Source organism: Pseudorca crassidens, chromosome 20, assembly GCF_039906515.1.
Source record: "Pseudorca crassidens isolate mPseCra1 chromosome 20, mPseCra1.hap1, whole genome shotgun sequence".
Taxonomy (NCBI): Eukaryota; Metazoa; Chordata; class Mammalia; order Artiodactyla; family Delphinidae; genus Pseudorca; species Pseudorca crassidens.
In genome coordinates, this window is record NC_090315.1 from 50732473 (window position 1) to 50753362 (window position 20890).

Genomic DNA, 20890 nt, shown 5'->3' on the forward strand with positions numbered 1-20890 from the left:
GCAAGATGCTAAAACCGTGCACCGGTGCTTCAACAGGCATTCAGATATAGCCCATTCATGTTCATACTGAGGTTTCTCAGTTCAGAACCCTATGTATCATCTTCTCCTACTACCCCTCTGCCTTCTTTTCATCTTTAATGAAAGACTAAAGAAGTCCCAAATCTCACAACACCAGAAGATACCCTATTTCTTCAAGCTGCTTTTTTTCTTCTTCTAATGTTATATATTTGACATGTTTCTAATGAATCTGAACCTAACTACTCAAAATGAAAGCATATGAGAGGGAAGTATCCTTGTTACTGCAATTTTCATTTGGAAATAGCATGTAAAATAGCTGAGGCTGCAGACCTCAGCTTGCTTGGGACAGACCCTCACCATACAAAGTTTATCTTTCCGGGGAAAAGGTTTTTCTTTTCCGTCCTCTTTTTCAGACGTTTTACTTGTCATTCCGTCATAGCAGATAGTTTACCTCCCTCTAGTAAACCTCCACTGATGCCCCCATCAGGAAAGCAACCTTTTAATTTCTTCTACAGCGTTTTATGATGCAGAGGGGAGAAGTGACAAGAGTCTAGTAGTTTCTCACCAGTCAAGTGTTCTGCTTCTCAGAGTGTGTCCTTTGGAGTTAGCATTTCCGGATTCTCATCCTGCTTTTGCTACAAAGTAACTGTGCGATACTGCGTAGATTACTTAACCTTTCTGTATCATCTGATAATAGAGACAGTAGTATGTAACCCACTGGAGTTACTGCGAGGCTTAAATAATTACAAAAAGCAATTGGTACAACGTTGAGCATAATTAATGTCAACTGAGATTAATATTACAAAAAAGAACACTTGAATTTCCTGATTGATTTGCCTTGGGCTCCTTATCAGGTAGTGGAATTGTAATGGACACGTAAAACCATGCATAAGAAACCATGAAGCAGATCAGACCTAAAAGAGGCCTAGAGTACTTCCCTGGAAACTCTCTCACTCTTGACTCTATGGATGCTCACTCAGTGACCTCATTTGGACTCAAATGTATGAAAAGCTTCCTAGTAGAAAATAAGATCATATGGTGACGGACAAAGCCAGACATGTCACCAAAAACAAACAAACAAAAAAGGCTCTACTGAACCCCAATGCATATAGCAGACAACTGACTTTTCTACAACGAGAAAAATTGCGTTGTGTTAAATTAATTAAACAAGGAAGCCATTAGATTGATGAGGCTCTAATGCTGTGGTGGCCTATTTAAGCAAACCAAGATCTAAGCATGTTGGGCTTCCCTGGTGGCACAGTGGTTAAGAATGCGCCTGCCAACGCGGAGGACACGGGTTTGAGCCCTGGTCCGGAAAGATCCCACCTGCCGCGGAGCGACTGGGCCCATGCGCCACAACTACTGAGCCTGCGCTCTTGAGCCTGTGTGCCACAACTACTGAAGCCCACACGCCTAGAGCCGGTGCTCCACAACAGGAGAGACCACCGCAATGTGAAGTCCGTGCACCACGACGATGAGTAGCCCCTGCTCACCACAACTAGAGAAAGCCCGCGCACAGAAACAACGACCCAACACAGCCAAAAAATAAATAAATTAAAAAAAAAAAGAAAAGGTAATTCGGCTGCCAGAGGAGAAAAGGCTTTAGAGGGGCTGGAAGTGAAGCCTACTTCCCTTAGACCCCCTCCTCAATATCCTCCAGGGGCCCGGGTGGGGCCCATCAGGAGACTCCAGGCCCCTGCAGCAGGGACAACGTGCGTGCCTGCCCCCTTGGGCTTTGTGGGATGCTGCCGAGAGGCCACGCGCCCCGCTCTCGTCCGCAGCAGGAGCTCTCTGCACGGGGGGACGTTGGCATTTCCCTGAAAGGAGCCGCATTTTCCCACCGGACGCGCGGTGCGAGAGGCGCGGTCCTGATATCCTCTCCCCACACAAAAAGGGCTCCGGAACGTCGGACAGAGGGGACCTCACCCAGGACCCCCAAGGTCCCCCTTATTTGCGCGCCCTCGGCCGCACGACACCACCCCCTTCACAGACGCTCCCCTCCCACCTCTACAACGCGAGCTCTCGAAGGGAACGAACAGAACCCGCGCGGCGCAACGGGCGTGACGTCGCAAAGAGGCGGCTCTTTCAGGTCCGTCTCCGGAGGCGCGCAGTGCATGCTGGCTCTTGTAGTCGTTCAGGGGGCGGAGCCAGGGGCGGCTGTGCTGATCCTTAGAGTCTAGCGACTTCCGGCGCTGTGCTTAAGTAGCGGTTAAACGGGCTCAGGGAAGCTGACTCCCCGGTAGGATAGATTCAAATAGTAGAATGATTTCGTATCTTGAAACACTAGTCTGAATTTTTGTCTGAAACAGCGATGTCCAGTAGAAATATAATTCGAGCCAGATATATAATTAAAAAATTTCTAGTAGCTACATTTTAAAAAGTCAAAAGAAATAAGTGAAATTAATTTTAACCATATATTTTATTTAACCCAGCATATTCAACATATTTCAACGTGTAACCAATATTTTTAAAATAAATTTCAGATATTTTACATTCTTTTTTTCATACTAAGTTTAAGAAATCTGATGTGTATATTACACTTACACTACATCTAAGTTCTGACCAGCCACATTTCAAACGCTCAATAGCCATATGTGGCTAGTGGCTTACCATATTGGACAGCTCTAAACCTTCAGATTGTCAGGTATAGGTAGTATAGCTGTCTTGGATAGTTCAGGAGCCTGTACCATTCAGCAGCTCTATACCTCAATTACTAAAGATGAGAGAATTCACTTTTCTTACTACCCCTCAAAAGCTAGAGAAGAAGTGCAACTTACTTGACCCCCATCTTTCTCTCTAGATCAGAGGAAAAGGGCCACAGGCCTCCTCCAAGTGTCAGGACCCTGATCCTTGCTCCTCTCTCCAACATGTTTAGTTTTTTTTGTTTTCTTTTTTGTTTTTGGCCGTGCGGCATGTGGGATCTTAGTTCCCTGACCAGGGATCGAACCTGCGTCCCTTGCATTGGTAACGCGGGGTCTTAACCACTGGACCGCCAGGGAAGTCCCTCCAGCATTTTTAATCTGCGACTGACTCCTTGTCTTTAAAGACTCCTGGTGGGGGAATCATCTTCCAGGGTTATCTCAGGGATTAGTACCACCATTTGTCTAGTTGCATAAACTGAAAAGTGAATCACCTTGTCATTTCCCTTCCCTTCACCCCCATAATATAATCCAATATATAATCCATTACCAAGTCCTGTTGAGCTTTCTATCTCTTGAGTCCATCCAATTCTGTCCATTTTCATGGCAACACCCTAGTGTGAACTGCTGTTGTCTCCCTCTTGGACTGCTTGTTAACCTTGGACTTTAACCTCTTTCTGCCCAACTCCAATTCTTTTTCACAGAGCAGCCAGACTGATGTTTTCAAAATGCAGATATGATGTCACTCTCCTGCTTAAATGCTTCAGTGGTTTCCCAGCACTTTTAAAATGCAGACAAAGTCCCATAGTAGGGCTCACAGCCCTGTATGATCAGCACCCTCCTGCCTCATCTGTTGGCATATTTCTTTGGGTTTTTGTATCTAGTGGTATTGGTCTTCTCCTTGTTCTTTCCTCGTCAGGGCCTTTGCACTTGTTGCCACGCTATGGAAAGCCCTTCCTTCCCTTCTTTGACTAGTTAGTACTCTATCTTCCTTCAGATCTCAGATCTGATGTCCTCAGGGAAGCCTTCCCTAACTAGGTCTGTTAGAGTTTCTCAATACCCCATGGATCTCTCCTTCAAAGCATTTTCCAGAGTTGCCATTTTTTGTTTTTTGGGGGATGATTTATTCAATATCTATTTTCTTAAAGGATTTTTTTTAAGATTTAATTTTATTTATTTTTGGCTGCGTCGGGTCTACATTGCTGCGCGCGGGCTTTCTCTAGTGGCGAGCGGGGGCTACTCTTCGTTGTGGAGCACAGGCTCTAGGCACGTGGGCTCAGTTGTCGTGGCACACGGGCTCTAGAGCGCAGGCTTAACTGTGGTACATGGGCTTAGCTGCTCTGCCGCATGTGGCATCTTCCCAGACCAGGGATCAAGCCCATGCCCCCTGCATTGGCAGGAGGATTCTTAACCACCGCACCACCAGGGAAGTCCCCTTCCAGCTTTCATTCTGTCATTTTTCCTGCTAAACCGCACAGACAAGATGTCTACTGCTGCTTCAGTTCCTCTATCCCCAAGCTCTTTGAGGCCAGACAGCTGGCATCTGCCCCCAGCCTACTACTAAACAGCTCTTGAAAGATCACTTGTGACCTCATTAATCCTTGTTGCCTTTTCCAATGGTCCACATTGACGGTACAGTGGTGCCTGAAGTCCAGTCCCTTATCCTGGTGAGTTGACTTTTCATTTTAATTAACACCACCTTGCTGAAGGATGTGCCATATGATGCGTTTCTTCTGAAATACCACCTGGTCATCTAACCAGCACTGCCAAGTGCTCCTGGAGCCTATGTTCAACACCAGCAAGGACTGAGGTTCTCAGCACTCCCTGTAGTTCCCAGTTAGGTAATTTCTGCGTGCTTAGATCATTTTACCAACCGCAAAGTAAAAACCTGCTCTGTGAAAGTAGACTGGCAACTCCCAAGCTGAGACGCTTGCAGAGGTTTTGCTGAAGTGCAAAAGACAAGTCCTTTGTTGTCTCATTGGAGAAGTTTCCCCCAGCTGCCTCCCTGTGTCACGGGCTCTCTTTTAACAGCAGGTCCCCAGCCGTATCCTTGTCATTCTTAGCTCAATTGAACTGTGCTGAAAATGAGAATACACCAGACTCACTATTCAGCATCCTATTCACTCTTCCCACCCAGTATCTAACAAGTATGTTAAATTTAATTATGTCCAAAACCAAACACTCAACCTTCCTTCTCAAACCTGCACTTCCTCAAGTTTTTTCTATCTCAAGTCAATGACAACTCTACTTTCCAGTTGGTCAGGCCCCAAACCTTGAAATTATCATTGATTCCTCTTCTTATAACCCACACTGACAGCAGATTCTGTTGACCTCAGGAACACAGGCAAAGTCCAATGGCTCAACCATCACCATCACTTTATACCACCCAAGGCTCAGCCATCATCTCTCCTCAGCCCACTGCTGCAGTGCCACTGTCTCCCTTTCACTCTTGCTTTCCACATGCTAACTAGAACAATCTTTTAAAAACACTGCTCAAAAAAAATAAATAAATAAAAAAATAAAAACACTGCTCAAGGGAACTTCCCTGGTGGTCCAGTGGCTAAGACTCCATGCTTCCAATGCAGAGGGCATGGGTTCGATCCCTGGTTGGGGAACTAAGACCCCACATGCCATACGTGGTGTGGCCAACAAACAAACAAAACAACACTGCTCAAAACCCTCCAATGGCTTCACACCTCACTCATAATAAAATACATACTCCTTTGCATGGCTTACAGATGCCTGCATGATCTGGCCCCTTACTGATCTTTACTTTCTCCTCTCCGGCCAAACCAGACCCCTTTGCTGTTCCTCAAAAATGCAGCCCTGTAGTCTGAATCACCCCTTTTCCACTCAGATCTCTGTTTGCGGATCTCTACTTAAATGTCACCTAGAAGAGGTCTTCCCTGACCACATATGCAACGTAGCACTGCCTCCATCACTTCTATCTAAAATAGCACCTCTGGGGACTTCCCTGGAGGTCCAGTGGTTAAGACTTCACCTTCCAATGCAGGGGGTGGTTGGATCCCTGGTCGGGGAGCTAAGACTCCACATGCCTCGTGGCCAAAAAACCAAAACATAAAGCAGAAGCAATACTGTTAACAAATTCAATAAAGACTTTAAAATAAAATATAATAGCACCTCTGTCCCCTTTCCCTGCTTCATGTTTCTTCTTAGCATGCATCACTATCACAAATATGGATTTACTTGTTTCTTATTTGTTTAGTTGCCCCCCAAACTCCTGCCCCTAAAGCAAGAGTATAGGTTCCACAAAAGCAGGAACTTGGCTTCTGTTCACTGGTGTGTCCCCAATCCCTTGGAACAATGGCTGGCACAGAGCAGACATTAATATAAATTTGTTGAATGAATAAAGTGGTATAATCCTAAACATTCATTATATCAGCTGTCTGAGAAATAAGATGACATTCCAAAAGTAAAAAGAGTGATGAGACAGGAGTAGAGACAAATGGTTTATTTGGTAACAAGGAGTAAAAAGGAATTCTTAATTCCTCTTCTCTCTTTTGATGGCTGACATGAAATGTGATAGTCAAACAGATAGCAACACACACAGGAATTCCCTCGCAGTCCTTGATCTTCTGCACAAACGCAAAGATGCCCAAGTCATACGACTTGCTGTTATTGTTTTCTAGACAGAAGTGCCGGCTGCTGTGCTTTCCAGTCCATCAGTGGTGGCTACATTCTCCTTCTTGTCTTCGGGTTTCATGGCGGGAAACAGAAGCACTTCCTACAGGAGAGAGAATGCATTCTGAAGCTAAGACACACTTTTTCCTGGCTATCCACCTACTCCTTTCTCCCCTCATTACTGTTATCACCAAAACCCGGAGATCTGTGTTCTTTTATTTCAATTCAGTCCCTCTCAGTTACAGAGGATGGAAAAGAAATGCACAGCGCTGCCTAGGGTAAGAAGGAACAAACAGAGAGGTTCTCTTCAAATATGATGTCCTCAACCATAAACATGGGATAGCAACAGTTTCTACACATCATAAGCTGACTTAAGCTAAATGAGGTAATGCATGTAGATGGCTGAGCAGGTTCCTTGGATCCTTAAGAAATGTGAACAATCAGTATTTCTTCTGCCTCAGGTTGAAAACCCCCCAAATTCTGTAAGGTCAGATGCTCTGCCCCTCCTCTTGTGAAGTCACCTGTAACTTCTCTGCCTGCCCCTCCTCCTAGCCCAAAGCCCTCTCTTTATGCTCCAGGCCCACCACACCCCGCTTCCAACACAGTGGTGCTGTGTTCAGGGTCTCCTCGTACCTTGATGTTATTGGAGTCTGTGAGAAACATGGTGACGCGGTCGATGCCCATGCCCCAGCCACCTGTCGGGGGCAGCCCGTATTCCAGGGCAGTGCAGAAGGTTTCATCTATGAACATGGCCTCATCATCGCCAGCAGCTTTGGCCTGGAAGAGGAGAACCACACAGCGACGTCGTTCTAGGCTGTGCTCTCTCAGCGTCTGAGTGAGCACGTGAAAATGTCCAGAGGCGTTATCATTCCAGGGATGCTCTGGACACCCAGCACTTGCTGGGAATTGGTTTCCCAGTAACTCCAGGATGGAGTCATTTCTTTCAAAGACCTGGAGGTCAGGACTGATGAATTCTACCTCAGAACACATGCAAATTTCTCTGCGAAATGAAAATACTTCTACTGCCTGGGGCTCTTCGAGTCCAGCGAAACGCATTTTCTTTCAGAGACTCTGATGGTTCCCAACAGTCTTTCTCCCACTTCCTGAACCACCCATCAGTGGCAGTGCTAGTATAGGCAGCCTGTGGGTGCTGTGGCTTCTCATCCTCACGCCCCCTCAATAAATGTACCATCTAAGAAAAATTATGTTCTTGTCAGGTGTCACACTCCTCAAACAGATATTCATGCCTAAGCTCCATTTATATAGAAATTCTAGGGCCCAAACTAGTCAAGTTCTCCATCTTGAAATGTGACTTCCTCCAGTGAAGCCTGTGGCTTTCATCCTTCATTGTGCTGAAGTCACCAGGAGTTGCAGACAAGACACAGACCAGGGTTAAGGCTGATATCTTCTGGTGAGTGGGCACACATTCCTTCCTTACCTTGGCCTGTTCTTCAAAAAGCTGCCGCTGTCGCACAGGGTCATTCAGCTCAGTGTAGGCATTGCATATTTCCTTTTTCATGACAAATAGCTCAAAGCGTTCAGTCAGACCCTCTTTAGAGCGGTGCCTGGGGACAGGAGACCAAAGGGGAGGGTGAATATGCAGGTTCAGCAAGAACATCTGGTACAAACAAGGATTCCTGAAATCTAGTTGACTCAAAATTGTTACTGATTGTGACCCATAGCCTGCATGCATTCTTGGCACCAAATCATTTGGTACATTAGTGAGGAGGGTTAGAGACAAAGAAGCTTTAATTATCTTCACAACAGGCTGTGTGATAGACTGATACACTGAACCATACCCCCTGTATTCATGCCCTTCTGTAGTCCCTGCCACACCGACTCTGGGCTGCCCATATGACTTGCTCTGGCCAATGGGACATCAGCAGAGGCTTGATATGTGTTTGCACATCAGGATTTATTCTTTTGGAATGCTTCCACTTGGAACCCTGGCTACGCTGCCAGAGAGGCCCCAGAGGATGAGATCCCATGTGGAGGAGATGCAAGGTGCCCTGGCAGAGTTCCCAGTTGAAAAAAGCCACTTGAGTTACCCTAGCCAACACCACGTAGAGCAGAAAGACTACCCACAAACTCCTGAGAATAAACTGTTTTATGCCGCTAAGCTCTGAGGTTATGCAGCAACAGGTAACTGCAACACCGTGCTTTATCTTACCATTTGGCCAGAGGACTCATTATCTGCGGGTGATCACAGATGAACGTAGGATTGATGCACGTCACTTCCAGGAACTCCCCAACAAGCTTAAGGAGAAAGCAGAGTTAGAGAGCCCTTCTAAATGGCATTTTGATCGTCTCCGTCTTGGTGGTAGAGGCCTCGGACCCCAACCCTATACCTGATGCTATAGGGGTTTATCCTAAGCTTCTCAATGGTTAGTAATAAGGTAACGAACATAACTATTTGGCACAGAGCTTAGTACAGCAGGAGTTCAAAACTTGTTCTCTCATTAGAGCTTTCCTCTGTGAAGCTGTAGAAGTTCATTCTCTACAGTGGAGTTCACCTTCATAGGGAGGAAGGGGCGTTACCACTGGATGAGGGCATGTACTAGAAGTGCACGGCCTTTCACCTTATCAAGGAGCCTGGCTGTCGTCCGAGGTGGAGGGCATTCAACAGCTTTTGCCACACAGATATCATCTAGAATTTTGCGAGTTTCTGTAATGCAAACATACAAGTTAGGACAGAAGACATCACACTACCCCATTAAGAGGTATATAAAGAGAATAACATGGGAGATTCTAGCCCTGACCTAATCTAATTCAGAGCTGAACAGGAAGGAGGGCCCTAGAGTGAAGGAGTGCATCACTTTACCTTCCGTTTCGAAGAGCTTAGTTTCTGGCAGCTTCACGCCCAGGGCTTTCTCCAGCTCTTCGACCATGCTGATTTTCCGGAAGGGTGGGGTGAAGTCAATCTCACAGGCTTGGCCCTCTGGGCCATCTGGATGATAGGTGACCTTGTAACTGCCTGTAATGTGTTTCACCATCCCTGGGAAAGAAATGTGTCATTTAAAGAGGACCAACAGGGCTTCCCTGGTGGCGCAGTGGTTGGGATTCCGCCTGCCGACGCAGGGGACGCGGGTTCGTGCCCCGGTCTGGGAAGATCCCATATGCCGCGGAGCGGCTGGGCCCGTGAGCCATGGCCGCTGAGCCTGCGCGTCTGGATGACTGTGCTCTGCAACTGGAGAGGCCACAACAGTGAAAGGCCCGCATACCGCAAAAAAAAAAAAAAAAAAAAAAAAAAAGAGGACCAACAGGAAGTCCAACTGAAAGAGGCACACCAGCCCTGCAGACACGTGTGAAAGACAAAGGGACAGGAGGGGTCACCTGAAATCATCTTCTCTGTGATTTCCATGAGATCATGATAGTCTGCATAGGCCATGTAGAATTCACAGGTGGTGAACTCAGGATTGTGAGTCAAATCAATTCCTTCATTCCGGAACTGGCGTCCGATTTCATAAATCCGGTCAATGCCACCAACCACCAGCATCTAATAACAACACACGGCCGTGGTCATGGCAGCTAATCTTGTCTTACTGGCTAGGGAAAGTGTCTGCCTACAAAAGCTGTAACTTGGATTTCACAGCTCAAGGCATGCTTTCAGGTCTCTAGCCAAATGCTGAGTGCCTTACTCTCTTTAGGCCTTCGTGGATAGTCATCATTCTGGCTGTCCAGGGTCACTGAACTCTCGTCCTTTGTCTGGGGTGTCCCCCATCTTGTGAGTGTGAGCCTCCCCAAGAAAGAAGCCTCTTCTGGGGTTAGGATGTAGGCATGTGACGTAAGTTGCCCAACCTGTGAGACTTCAACATGCAAAGAAGATGCAGTGTTGCACAGAATCCCTTCTGGTGAAGGGGGCCAGAGATATCTGGCTTATAGAGGCAGTAACTGCAGAAGTCCCAATGGCAATGACCTGTGCCTAGTGCCAAGCTTATGAGTTGTGGTAACGGTCCTGACTGGAAGATACTGGGTTCTTCATGCGAACAGCCCAGTGATATGATTCAGAATCATTTCAGTTGTGTGGCCTCCAAGCCTGATTCTCTGATCTTCCTGGAAATTGTAAGCTTCCTTATATATTCGAATACATTTTTTTTTTTTTTTTGCTTAAACACCATTAACAGGTTTTGTCGTTTGCAAGTAAGAATCTTAAACGACACAGTCTTCGATATTTATTCTGGTGATTTGAGGATATTTCCAACTTTCAGACAGAGATTCAACTCATTCTTCTACAAAAGACTAAAATCAAATTTAATCCAAGGATTATAAACTTAAAAGTATTATGAGATTATGGGAAACAAAGTATGTTAAGAGGATCGGTACACCTAGGAAAGATACCCCCTTTGCCCTATAATGCTCTACTGATCCTATAGATAAATTCCAGAAATGTAACACTCAGAAGCCTGACAATTTAGAACCCTCTCCTGGTTGTTCTACCCTCAATGTTCCTCTTATTTCTGACTGTACCTGTCTAGACAGTATTTTTCAGCCTTCTACTTCTCTAAGGACACAGGGCATCTTCTTATTGACTACCTTATGGTAGAGTTCTGGAGCAATCCTCATATATAAATTCATGTCCAGCTCGTTGTGGTAGGTGATAAAAGGCTTGGCCACAGCTCCCCCTGGGATGATGTTCATCATGGGAGTTTCAACCTAAAAGAGAGGAAAAACATTTAGTTCACAGACAGAGGTCCTCAAACTAGAGTTCTTGGGAATGGCTCAGGCTTTGAATGTGATAAGCTAAGCCTACTATATCCCAAGTAAAAGTTAAGTTCAATAATAATGCATAGGTGCTTGACAAAAAAAGTAGAGATAGCCTGATTTTCTAGAATAGAGTCTCTATTAATACCAAACACCATTAACACAGTACCATAAACTTTCACAAGCTGTTAGTGGGACTCTAAATGGGTACAGCCTTTCTTGAGTTCAGTTTGCAGTATTTATTAAAAATTGTAACTGCTTATACCCCTTGACTTATTCTACTTCTAGAAATCCATCCTACAGAAACACCTGTCCATGTGTACAAAGATGTTCACTAAAACATTACTGAAGAAAATCAGAAACTTAAACTATCAATAGGGGAAATAATTATAAAGCATCAAAAAGGAATATACATACACACATATATATGGACATGCAAAGGGTCCCAGAATATATCGTGTATGTGTGTGTGTGTGTGAGGTTCATTATAATACATACGATGTGATTTCACTTATGTTTAAAGCAAAAAATAAAACCCTGCTAAAACACTTACACATGTACCCCACCTGCAACATGCACAGGAGTGGAGGTATTATAAATATGCAGAGCAAATGGTGAGGAAGGATACATATTCAAGTTGTTTTTTTAAAAATATATATTTATTTATTATTTATCTGGTTGCGCTGGGTCTTAGTTGCAGCACGCAGGCTCCTCAGTTGAGGCTCGAGAGTTCCTTAGTGGTGGCATGCAAACTCTTAGTTGCGGCACGCATGTGGGACCTAGTTCCTTGACCAGGGATTGAACCTTGGACCCCTGCATCGGGAGCGCAGCCTTAACCACTGTGCCACCTCAAATTCAAGTTTGGAGAGGGACATTAGCTGGGAAAAAATGAAAGGGGACTTTCAGTTTTGCTTCTATTTATTTCTTCATTGTTTGAATTTGTTGTATGGTAATAGGTACTCACCTTTCTCATAAAATTAGAAAATAAAATTTTTTTCTTTTGCTCTACAAATTTTCCTAAACAACATTTTTTAGTTTAAATAAGTTGAATAAAAATCAAGAAAAATATTTTTTAATGCTACAAAAAAGCAAAATGAGTTGATAACACATTGAACATGGCATTGTTAGCATGTGGATGGCCCTCTACTTTGTCCATTATCTTAGAAGTCCTGTCCTACCTTCCTAATCAGGGCACTAAATAAACAAGGTGGAACAAAGACACTGGCAAGAGGAGCATGAAGGATACTGACACAGGATGTGCCTGTGGAGAAGGGAAGGGAAGAAGAGTAAGAGGCAAGCACAGAATGCAGCTCATCATGTCAGGTAAGAACTTTCCATCACCTCTAGGAATCCCAACTCATCCAAGAAATGTCTTATGTATGTGATGATCTTAGAGCGGATGATAAACTTCTGCCTCACAAAGTCATTCAGGATCAAGTCCAAGTATCTCTGACGAAACCGTGTTTCCTAAATGAAAAGTAACAGATAAAAATCACTGATGCGTTTGATTCAATGGTATGATAAACCAGAGCCAGGGGGCCACGAAAAATTACCTTGTCTTTTTTTTTTTTTTTTTTTTTGCGGTACGCGGGCCTCTCACTGCTGCGGCCTCTCCCGTTGCAGAGCACAGGCTCCGGAAGCGCAGGCTCAGCAGCCATGGCTCACGGGCCCAGCCGCTCCGTGGCATGTGGGATCCTCCCGGACCGGGGCACGAACCCGTGTCCCCTGCATCGGCAGGCGGACTCTCAACCACTGCGCCACCAGGGAAGCCCCTACCTTGTCTTTGAGGCCAAAGTGAAGATGAGGTAACATATGCAAGCAGGGAGACAGCAGTGTGACTTCATAGGGAATGATGCTCAGCTCGCCCTTCTTGGTTTTCCCAGGATTGCCCTGAACTCCAATTATGTCTCCCCGGCGCAGTTTGTTGTTAATGCGAATAAATTCTTCTTCAGATTTATAATTCCTGAATAAATGGAAAACATAATTCAGTATACAGTATCCCAAATTAAAACTGACCACTGGTTTTACTGTGGAACCCTCACTAAAGTGTTAATGTGTACCCAAGAAGAATCTCAGATTCAAGGTCAACTGTTAAAAAGTATTATCTTTTATTTTTAATTGCTCCACAACCCAAGATCAGTCTTTATTCTTCAGGTGACCAGATGGCCCTTTTATTTTCCCAACCATATACCACTCCCTTTAACTTTAATTTCCTATGGGAAAAGAAGACTATATGGGCCTTTGTCCCCAGTCATGTTGCTCTGGGCCAAACTAGAAAGGCCTGTAACTGGGTATTTCTATATACCTGGAATTGGCCATGACTTGCAACTTGACCCCCTCTCCTCGAAGGTCATAGAAGATGAGCTTTCCCCCAGAAGCTCTTTTGGCATGGATCCTACCTAGAGAACAGCAAAAATAATGACAGAAGCAGAAGCTATTTCATGATATCAGTGCCAAAAAAGCTCCCTCTGCAGTTTTTACACCCAGGCAGAATATAAACTAGAACAATTTGATTTTAGCCTGAGGCCTAAGCCCTGCCATTTTCTTCATGACAAAGTTGGCTCCTCATTTAAACCAGTTAAAAGATGTACAGGAAGATCTGGCTTTTAAAGGTGTTCAATGGATTCCTGGAATGTTGATGGCAGCGTAGTTGTGGGATCTTCCTAAATCTTCACATAAAAATAGAAAGCACAAGGACTTCCCTGGTGGTCCAGTGTTTAAGACTCTGTGCTCCCAATGCAGGGGGCCTGGGTTTGATCCCTGGTCAGGGAACTAGATCCCTCATGCCACAAATAAGACCTGGTGCAACCAAATAAATAAATAGTAAAAAAAAAAAAAAAAAAAGAAAGCACAATTAGACAGGCAAGCCCAAAAAGCCATGGACAAAATTTACAACAAAATTATATGGGAAGATATTCCCAAGAATCCCCAAATACAAGCACTGGGGAAAACCACTAAGGGCGCCAAGACCTCTATATGGGAAAAAGCTATGGGAAGCAATGGAGTCTCTGGCAGGTCTGAGAACTGGAAGTCTGCCAAAAAGCCATAGGTATTCACTGGAAAATGTGGCAGGGCTAAGTGGAGGATAGCAGCGGACACGGAGAGGATAGCAGCTTACTAACATACAAGTCAATATAGTTGGCTGCATTAAGGTCTAGGGGATGAAGCCCTTTAGTGTAGCCCCCAAGAACTCTCTAAATTTAACAGCAAGGGATCTCTCCGAAGACAAGGTCCCACAAAATTGAACAAGACCAAGAAAACAGAGACAAAGGAAAGAGAAGGTCCAACAAAAGCGAGAAAGGAGAAGAGCCTGAAAATCCCAGAAAGTAAGCTGCTGTATTTCTGAATGCTCCACAAAAACAACAGAAGAGGGAGCTCAGTGAAGGTGGAAAAGCTATCTGAACGAAGCTTCCTTTTAACACTGAAGAAAATTAATCTCACATGAAAATAAACAACATAAAAGTAGTGAGGTCAAATACCAAAGTTATTAAATTAAAAAAAAGACAATAAGGAGAATAACATCATCACAGGCAACAAAAGCACTAGAAAGACATGCTCAGGAAAAAGCAAAAAATTCTATTTCATGAGCTGAAAGACATTAAGAATATGACACAAAATGTGAAAGAACACAAATTAGAATTAGAAGAAACTAAGAAATGAGACGACACGTTGAAAAAATTAGAAATAAAGGAAAAAATCATCTCAGAAAGGAAGCCTAAATTAGAAGGAAATAAGAGTGAATAAATACAACAAATAATGCCTTAAGAGAATTACACTGGAAAGGAGGATACAATTTAAAAATCAAAGTACAAAAAAAGAGATAAAAAGGAGCCCCAGGGGCTTCCCTGGTGGCGCAGTGGTTGAGAGTACACCTGCCGATGCAGGGGACACTGGTTCGTGCCCTGGTCCGGGAAGATCCCACATGCCTCGGAGCAACTAAGCCTGTGCGCCACAACTACTGAGCCTGTGCTCTAGAGCCCGCAAGCCACGACTACTGAGTCCTCGTGCCACAATTACTGAAGCTCATGCGCCTAGAGCCCGTGCTGTGCAACAGGAGAAGCCACCACAATGAGAAGACGGCGCACCGCAATGAAGAGTAGCCCCCGCTCGCCGCAACTAGAGAAAGCCCGTGTGCAGCAACGAAGACCCCACAAATAAATAAATAAAATGAATAAATTTATTTAAAAAAAAATAAAGGGCACACTGTGTACCTGAGAATACTGACCCAGAATAACTAACATCAAGACATATTTTAGTGAAAACACTGGACTTTAAAGAAAAAGAAATTTGGGGAGCATTTAAGTATTGGCAGGGGTTCTCTCTGGGTGGTGGGATTATGGGTAATCAAACTTTTCTTTCTTTGCCTTTCTGAATGTTTCAACATTCTAAATTTTCTACAACAAATAGTTTTATATATTTTTTGGGGGGGAAGGTATAAACGAAAGACAGGATTTAATTATCTTTTAAATTAAGGAGAAGATCCCACACAAGACAGTAAACTCCAAAATAACAGTGCTCTAGAAAAATAGTCTAGTGTAAAGTAGTCTAGGAACACAGATTGCAGTTTTTAGGAGCTCAGGGCCATGGCTCCCACTGATGAAGGGAAGTCCCCATAAAGGACTGTGAATGAGTAGCAGTATCAGGCCAGGGGTCCCCCACAAAGAATGCCCCTTCCTCTGTAGCATCACCACTGGAATGTGACCTCATGCCTCAGGGCTGCTCTACTTTCTGTGAATAGACATACTGGTGCCATCTCTAGTAATGTAGCCTCAGACTTAAGCTTTTTGAGAGCAAGACCACCCCAGACCTTCCTTTGTGCAACTGGAGAGGCCTGCCTGCTGTGGGAGCTCAGCAAACTGCCAGGGAATCTTCCTACCTGCCACCTTTAAGGTGATGTCAGTCAGGTGCTCCCCAGGCTGCAGGTGACTGTATTCTTGGATAAAGTGAGTGAGCGAGATGTCGACGTGGAACTTGTGTGGGTATGGGTCTTCCCCACTGACCTTCAGCTGGTGGACTGCTTGGCTGCGGATTTTGAAGTATTGCTGTTAAAAACAAAAGAGCTTTTGAGAAGTTGAACATGGTCAGTCCAGAGGCTTGTCTAATGGAGTTCTGTATTCTGCCTCAGAGGGGCCCCAATACAGTGAGGTTTCTTTAACCAACCCACCTGAATCCTTGAAATCATAGGCTTGGAATATGGAGTGAGATTTGCACTTAAATATGCAGGGTGGCCAGATCCACAGCTGGGAATAAAGGCCAGAATTCCAAAAAACAAGATTCAACAAAAAGAAAAATCAAATCTCTGCCTAAAATAATGTTTAATTGGTACAGATGGCCCTGGTTACCACTTTTGTAGACACATCTGCATGGTGAGTCACTTATCTTCCTACTTTCCTGCCCCTGGCCACACACCAGACTTTTTCCCCAAGGCAGGCCCATGGGCCTGGAGGATGTGTAAAAGGAATATTCTATATCAGGGGTCAGCAAACTTATTCTGATGTAACTACTCAACTCTATTGCAGTGTGAAAGCAGTCTTAGACATATATAAACAAATGGGCATGGCTGTGTTTCGACACAATTTTATTTATAAAACCAGGGAGGAGGGATTGGGGTAGTGGTGGCTTTGGCCTGTGGGCCATAGTTTGCCAATCTCTGGGCTAAAGTAAACCCCAGCCCACGTTTAGGGAGACATTTTCTCTGGGGCTGCTATAAGGCCCAGCTAGCTCCAAGGAAGATCAGTCACTTGGAAGTACTGGATTCTCCCAAATATCTGTAAGTAGTCGACAAGAAGAATGCGCAGGGCCTGTGCCTTTAACCAGATGGAGTGGTGGGCCCACCTTCATCCGTCCCTGTGCCTGTTTCAGTTCCTATTTATCTCCTTAATCACTGGTCCCAAGGAATTTGCCATAATCCGCATTAGAAGCTTCCCTATGCCCAGCCAGGGCAGTGGTCCCGAGGACTCACGTTTGGGTCCAAGCTCTCCTCCTCCGCACCCACACCATTATCAGCAGTGTGGCTGGTGGCAGCAGCAGCGGCCTGGCTTAGTTGTTTCTCACTGAGCTCCTTCTGCTTGGCCTCCTTCTCTGCTATTTTCTTCTCAGCTTTCAGGCGTCTCTTTAGCTCACTGTCAGGAAGATGAAAATGTTCAACGTGACAGGTGCCTGAAGAGTCCTCTATGATCTGCCCCATAGCTACTTATCAAAAATATGAATAACCTGGGGAAACACTCATGCCCAGTTCTACATGCCCACTGTTAGTCTCTCAGTCACTGAACTCTATATGTGAAACAGACAAGGGAAAAAAATAAACTTAGAATAAAGATGTGAAAGATCTTTCTCAGTCTCTTTTTTCCAGTCTGAGGTCCTTGGCATTAGATCCCAACTAAAATCAAGATAGACAAGGACAAAGAAAACCCTACATATTAATTTATATTTAGAATAGGAAAAAGGTTTTCCAGAAAATCAACAAGGTAGGCTTTTCTCAAGCTAATCAGGCTTGGGAGCTCCTTGAGGCCAGGGACTGAATCTTAGTTGTTTGGATTCCTCTGCAGAATACGAAGTTCCTAGAGCACCAGATCTGATGTGTGATAAGGTGACATCTCTAGCTTTGTCTGTCATCTCTCTCCCCTCCCGAAAGGAGTGGGTTAGTCTGGGGTGGGGTGAGGAAGAGGGGGCTCTTCAGAGTTCAGGGAGACACTCCACTGACAATCTCTCCCCCAGCATTGATCAAGGCATTGACAATGGCCCTCAGCATTGGCCTCACTCTCCACAATGGAGCCTGACTTTGACAACAAATTGGGTAGAATAGTGTACAAAGCAGCATAGCACAGGGGATAATATACCATCTTTGGAGCCAGACTGCCTGGGGCTAAATCCTGACACGCCTACCTACCAATTATGTGACTTTGGGCAAGTAACTTAATTTCTTCTGTAAAATAATAATAGACACCCTCCTCCCCAGATGTTGTGAGGATTGAGATAATATACATACAGAGATGACCCCACCCCTAGCATTTTAGTAACCATGCAAAATGTGAACCATTCTAGGTATCCCTATCTTAACCCTTCACACTCTGCCTCAAGGACAGAAATTTTACAGATGTGGATAAATTTCTTGTCAAATCTCTCACTATTCAAACTCTTCATACTCGTCACCTGAGACTCAAAAACTAAAGCGATTGGTACAACTTGGTTTAAATAACTTGAAAACTTGCTATCTGAACCCAGAAACCAAACAGATTTGGGTAGAGAGGGATACCCTCATTATTCAAATAGACTTGATCATTCCTTTAAACCACCAATGTTAACTGAATATCCTGTCATAACGAACCATGGCAGATGATCCTTAGTCAGGCTTGCATACTGTTTGGCTTCAGGGTCCATTTTAAATTATCTATGAGTTTAGAATAACTCAATTAAAAAAACTTAATTGGAGATTTGAAATGATTATCTTTTAAGTAAGAAAACTGACTCTGAGGGCCTCAAAGTAAGTGTCTCTGGATAAAATCTGTTTTGTAGCAGTTGTGAAGCCACCTTTCTAGAACAGTGTGCTAGATTTATTGTGCTGTCATTCAGTCAGTGGGCATTGAAGCCTCTCTGGTTCTTCCTGGCATTAACATAATGAACTTGTTTTCCATTCAACTGGATGTTGCTCTTTAAGTCAAATCAATAATGAGGATAATCCAAAAAGGTCCTAGGAGTAAGAACTAAGACTAGAAACCAAGTTAATCTCAGGAGCAAAGAAATTCCAGAAAGAGAGGGAAGGGAAAATAACCTGCATTAGAAATTCTTTATTCATAAAGGGTTTTGTTCTCAGCACTGTTCTAGAATAAGACCTAAAAGTCATCCCAAAAATCTATGGAGTGAGAATTTGAATTTATTAAAGAGAAACTGAGAAAGGACTATTGGTTTTGGTAGGTAGCAGGGTTGTTTCATTAGCAAGTCCAAAGACTTAGCCAGAGGCTTAGCAGATAAGAAACCAAGTAAGGGAAGGATTTTTGCTCCCAGAGCAATAAAGAAGGTAATGGGCACCAACCTTCTTTTATCAAAAAGTGGCTTGTCCTTGTGAATCGTTGTCAAAAGAGCAAGTTGACACAGGCGCAGCTCCCTCTGCCCCCACTGTGCCCAGGACGTTTGGCACAGGGACCCCCTAACAAGCCTTACAGCAGCTTGCGTCAACATGGCAGATTACCCTGGAACTAATGATTACCACCACCTAACAGGAAACACAGAGATGTGGTGTCAGATGGGACAGACAGTACACGTACTCCCAGCCAGCACTCCTACTCTTATGGGTTGGGTGCGGGGAGAAGGCGAGGTTACGAAACCTTTTAGTGTCCCGTTTTACATAAGACCCTCTCAACTGACATCAACCCTGTAACACTCACTGTGCTGCAAATTAACTGACAGTGTTCTCATTCCTGGCTATGGTAAGATGGTGCTTATTTGGGGTCAACAGCAAGTCAGTCAATGGTTTACGGGTAGAAATGCTCACAACAGTCTAGAAAATGGGAATGTTTCTGAAGCCCCTGACATGTAGTTTCTCTCTTGGTGATGAAATACCTGTCCACAAAGATGGCAATGGGAAGCATACAAAACATCACCATCAACTGCAAACTCTAGAGGAAGCTAAAAACAAGCCACACAAAAGCACCTGAATCAAAGACAAGCCTTGTTTGGAGCTCCAGGAGCAAGGAGGAAAGAAGAAATTCAGAAAGAGTCTTAGACTACATTAAGTTTATACATTAACACTGGAAGGCAACAGAACGACAGAGATCATGTTTTTTATTGCCTTAAAATAAATGTGGCCTTGAATGAATCACCTGGCAGGGAGCCTATCTGTTTTTAAACTTGGAGAAAATAATTGGCATACAATGGTGCTCACTAAAGATTCACACCAAGGAAGTTCCAAGAGCAATTAAGAAACAGAACTAAAAAAATGCACTAAAGCAGGCATTATATGCAATAAACTAACTTCTCTCCGATGCCTCTGGAACGGTACTATATTTATGTACTGTCCTTAGGCGTACTGAGGAACTAGTCACTCAGATCATTACCTATGTTCTATGAAGAACTCCGGTTGAGAAGGAGTGTAGTATTAAGAGAATACAAGACACAGTCAGTGAAAGGGCGGCTAATCTTAACTTATTTATATTCACCTTCATACTCCAAGGATTTGGAGTGATTAACAAAGATACATCCACCAGAGCTAAGTGCAGTTTGGTGTACCCGGCTAAATAAGACAGTCTCTACTGCCAGACATACTCACAATGCTCTAACCCATATGGAGAGGTGTACGACACAGTTTAAGAACTGATCCCTTTAATACAAAGGGTTCAGAATGGCCTTTGATACATAAAGTTCGAACGTTGAAGGTGCTTCTGAAAAGCTAGGGTATTTAACATTTCTCCAACTTCTTTACCGGGGTGTGGCACAGTAACGCATTTCTCGGAGAAAAGGGAAGGAGTAAATTTCGCTTTTCTCTGTCCCCGCCCAGTTCTCCGCATTCTTACTCCAAGAGTACGAGGAGGAAGGACCCAACCAGCGGGGGGCCCCCGGGCATCCTGGGGGATGTAGTTTCGGGGCGCAGCGACTACGTCCCAGCATGTTCATACCCACGAGAACCAGCACGAAGGCCCCAGGCACAGCCGCCTCGGCCGGAGCCTCGAGGCGCCTTCTAGTTCAGACTCTCCGACAGCAAAGGTTTTAATGACCTGCTGCGACACTTACTTTTTGCTCAGTTTCGGCTCGCAGTCGTCCACTTTAACTTCAGGTCCCTGCACCGCAGCCATCTTCCCAGAGGGCCGGACCTAAAGAGGACGAGGGTCGCACGGCAATTTCCAGGTCACGCTCAGAAGCCCCGCCTCTTCCGGGGAAAGGGGGCGGGCACTGCT

At 44.6% G+C, this 20890-nt stretch overlaps 2 protein-coding genes across 17 annotated transcripts in view; both read right to left on the reverse strand.

The window, feature by feature from the left end:
- Nucleotides 1-2127, reverse strand: part of ADAT1 (adenosine deaminase tRNA specific 1) — a 49885-nt gene extending 47758 nt beyond the window's left edge. For 7 of the 14 annotated variants that reach the window (XM_067717854.1, XM_067717848.1, XM_067717855.1 and 4 more), the window contains exons 1-2: nucleotides 2024-2118; nucleotides 584-705 (exon numbers count right to left, since the gene is read on the reverse strand). The gene's annotated coding sequence lies outside the window, so the exon portion shown is untranslated. Of the gene's footprint in view, nucleotides 1-583; nucleotides 706-1944; nucleotides 1993-2023 lie in introns of those variants that run through there. The other 7 variants (XM_067717858.1, XM_067717859.1, XM_067717851.1 and 4 more) reach the window with 6 other exon arrangements.
- A 3987-nt stretch (nucleotides 2128-6114) lies between these two features.
- Nucleotides 6115-20883, reverse strand: KARS1 (lysyl-tRNA synthetase 1). 3 transcript variants are annotated; one of them, XM_067720599.1, is made up of 15 exons: nucleotides 20727-20866; nucleotides 19033-19212; nucleotides 16963-17122; nucleotides 15877-16042; nucleotides 13306-13399; nucleotides 12777-12963; nucleotides 12342-12467; nucleotides 10833-10952; nucleotides 9633-9795; nucleotides 9121-9294; nucleotides 8879-8964; nucleotides 8470-8555; nucleotides 7738-7864; nucleotides 6933-7076; nucleotides 6115-6402 (listed from the first exon to the last, which is right to left on the reverse strand). In XM_067720599.1, the coding sequence occupies exons 2-15, from the start codon at nucleotides 19176-19178 to the stop codon at nucleotides 6304-6306; spliced, it is 1878 nt and encodes a 625-aa protein (XP_067576700.1). In that variant the 5' UTR covers nucleotides 19179-19212; nucleotides 20727-20866; the 3' UTR covers nucleotides 6115-6303. The 3 variants fall into 3 exon arrangements, with proteins under 3 accessions (XP_067576700.1, XP_067576701.1, XP_067576702.1); XM_067720600.1 differs by lacking the exon at nucleotides 19033-19212 and having other exon boundaries at nucleotides 20727-20883; XM_067720601.1 differs by lacking the exons at nucleotides 16963-17122; nucleotides 19033-19212 and having other exon boundaries at nucleotides 20727-20861.
- Between the last annotated feature and the right edge of the window lie 7 nt (nucleotides 20884-20890).

Coding starts and splice junctions, on each gene's coding strand:
- KARS1 (XM_067720599.1), bottom strand. CDS start 19,178: ATGTTGACGCAAGCTGCTGTAAGGCTTGTTAGGGGGTCCCTGTGCCAA. Junction 9,295..9,632: donor CACAGAGAAGATGATTTCAG/GTGACCCCTCCT, acceptor TTTCTTTCCCAG/GGATGGTGAAACACATTACA. Junction 8,965..9,120: donor TAAGCTCTTCGAAACGGAAG/GTAAAGTGATGC, acceptor TTTGCATTACAG/AAACTCGCAAAATTCTAGAT.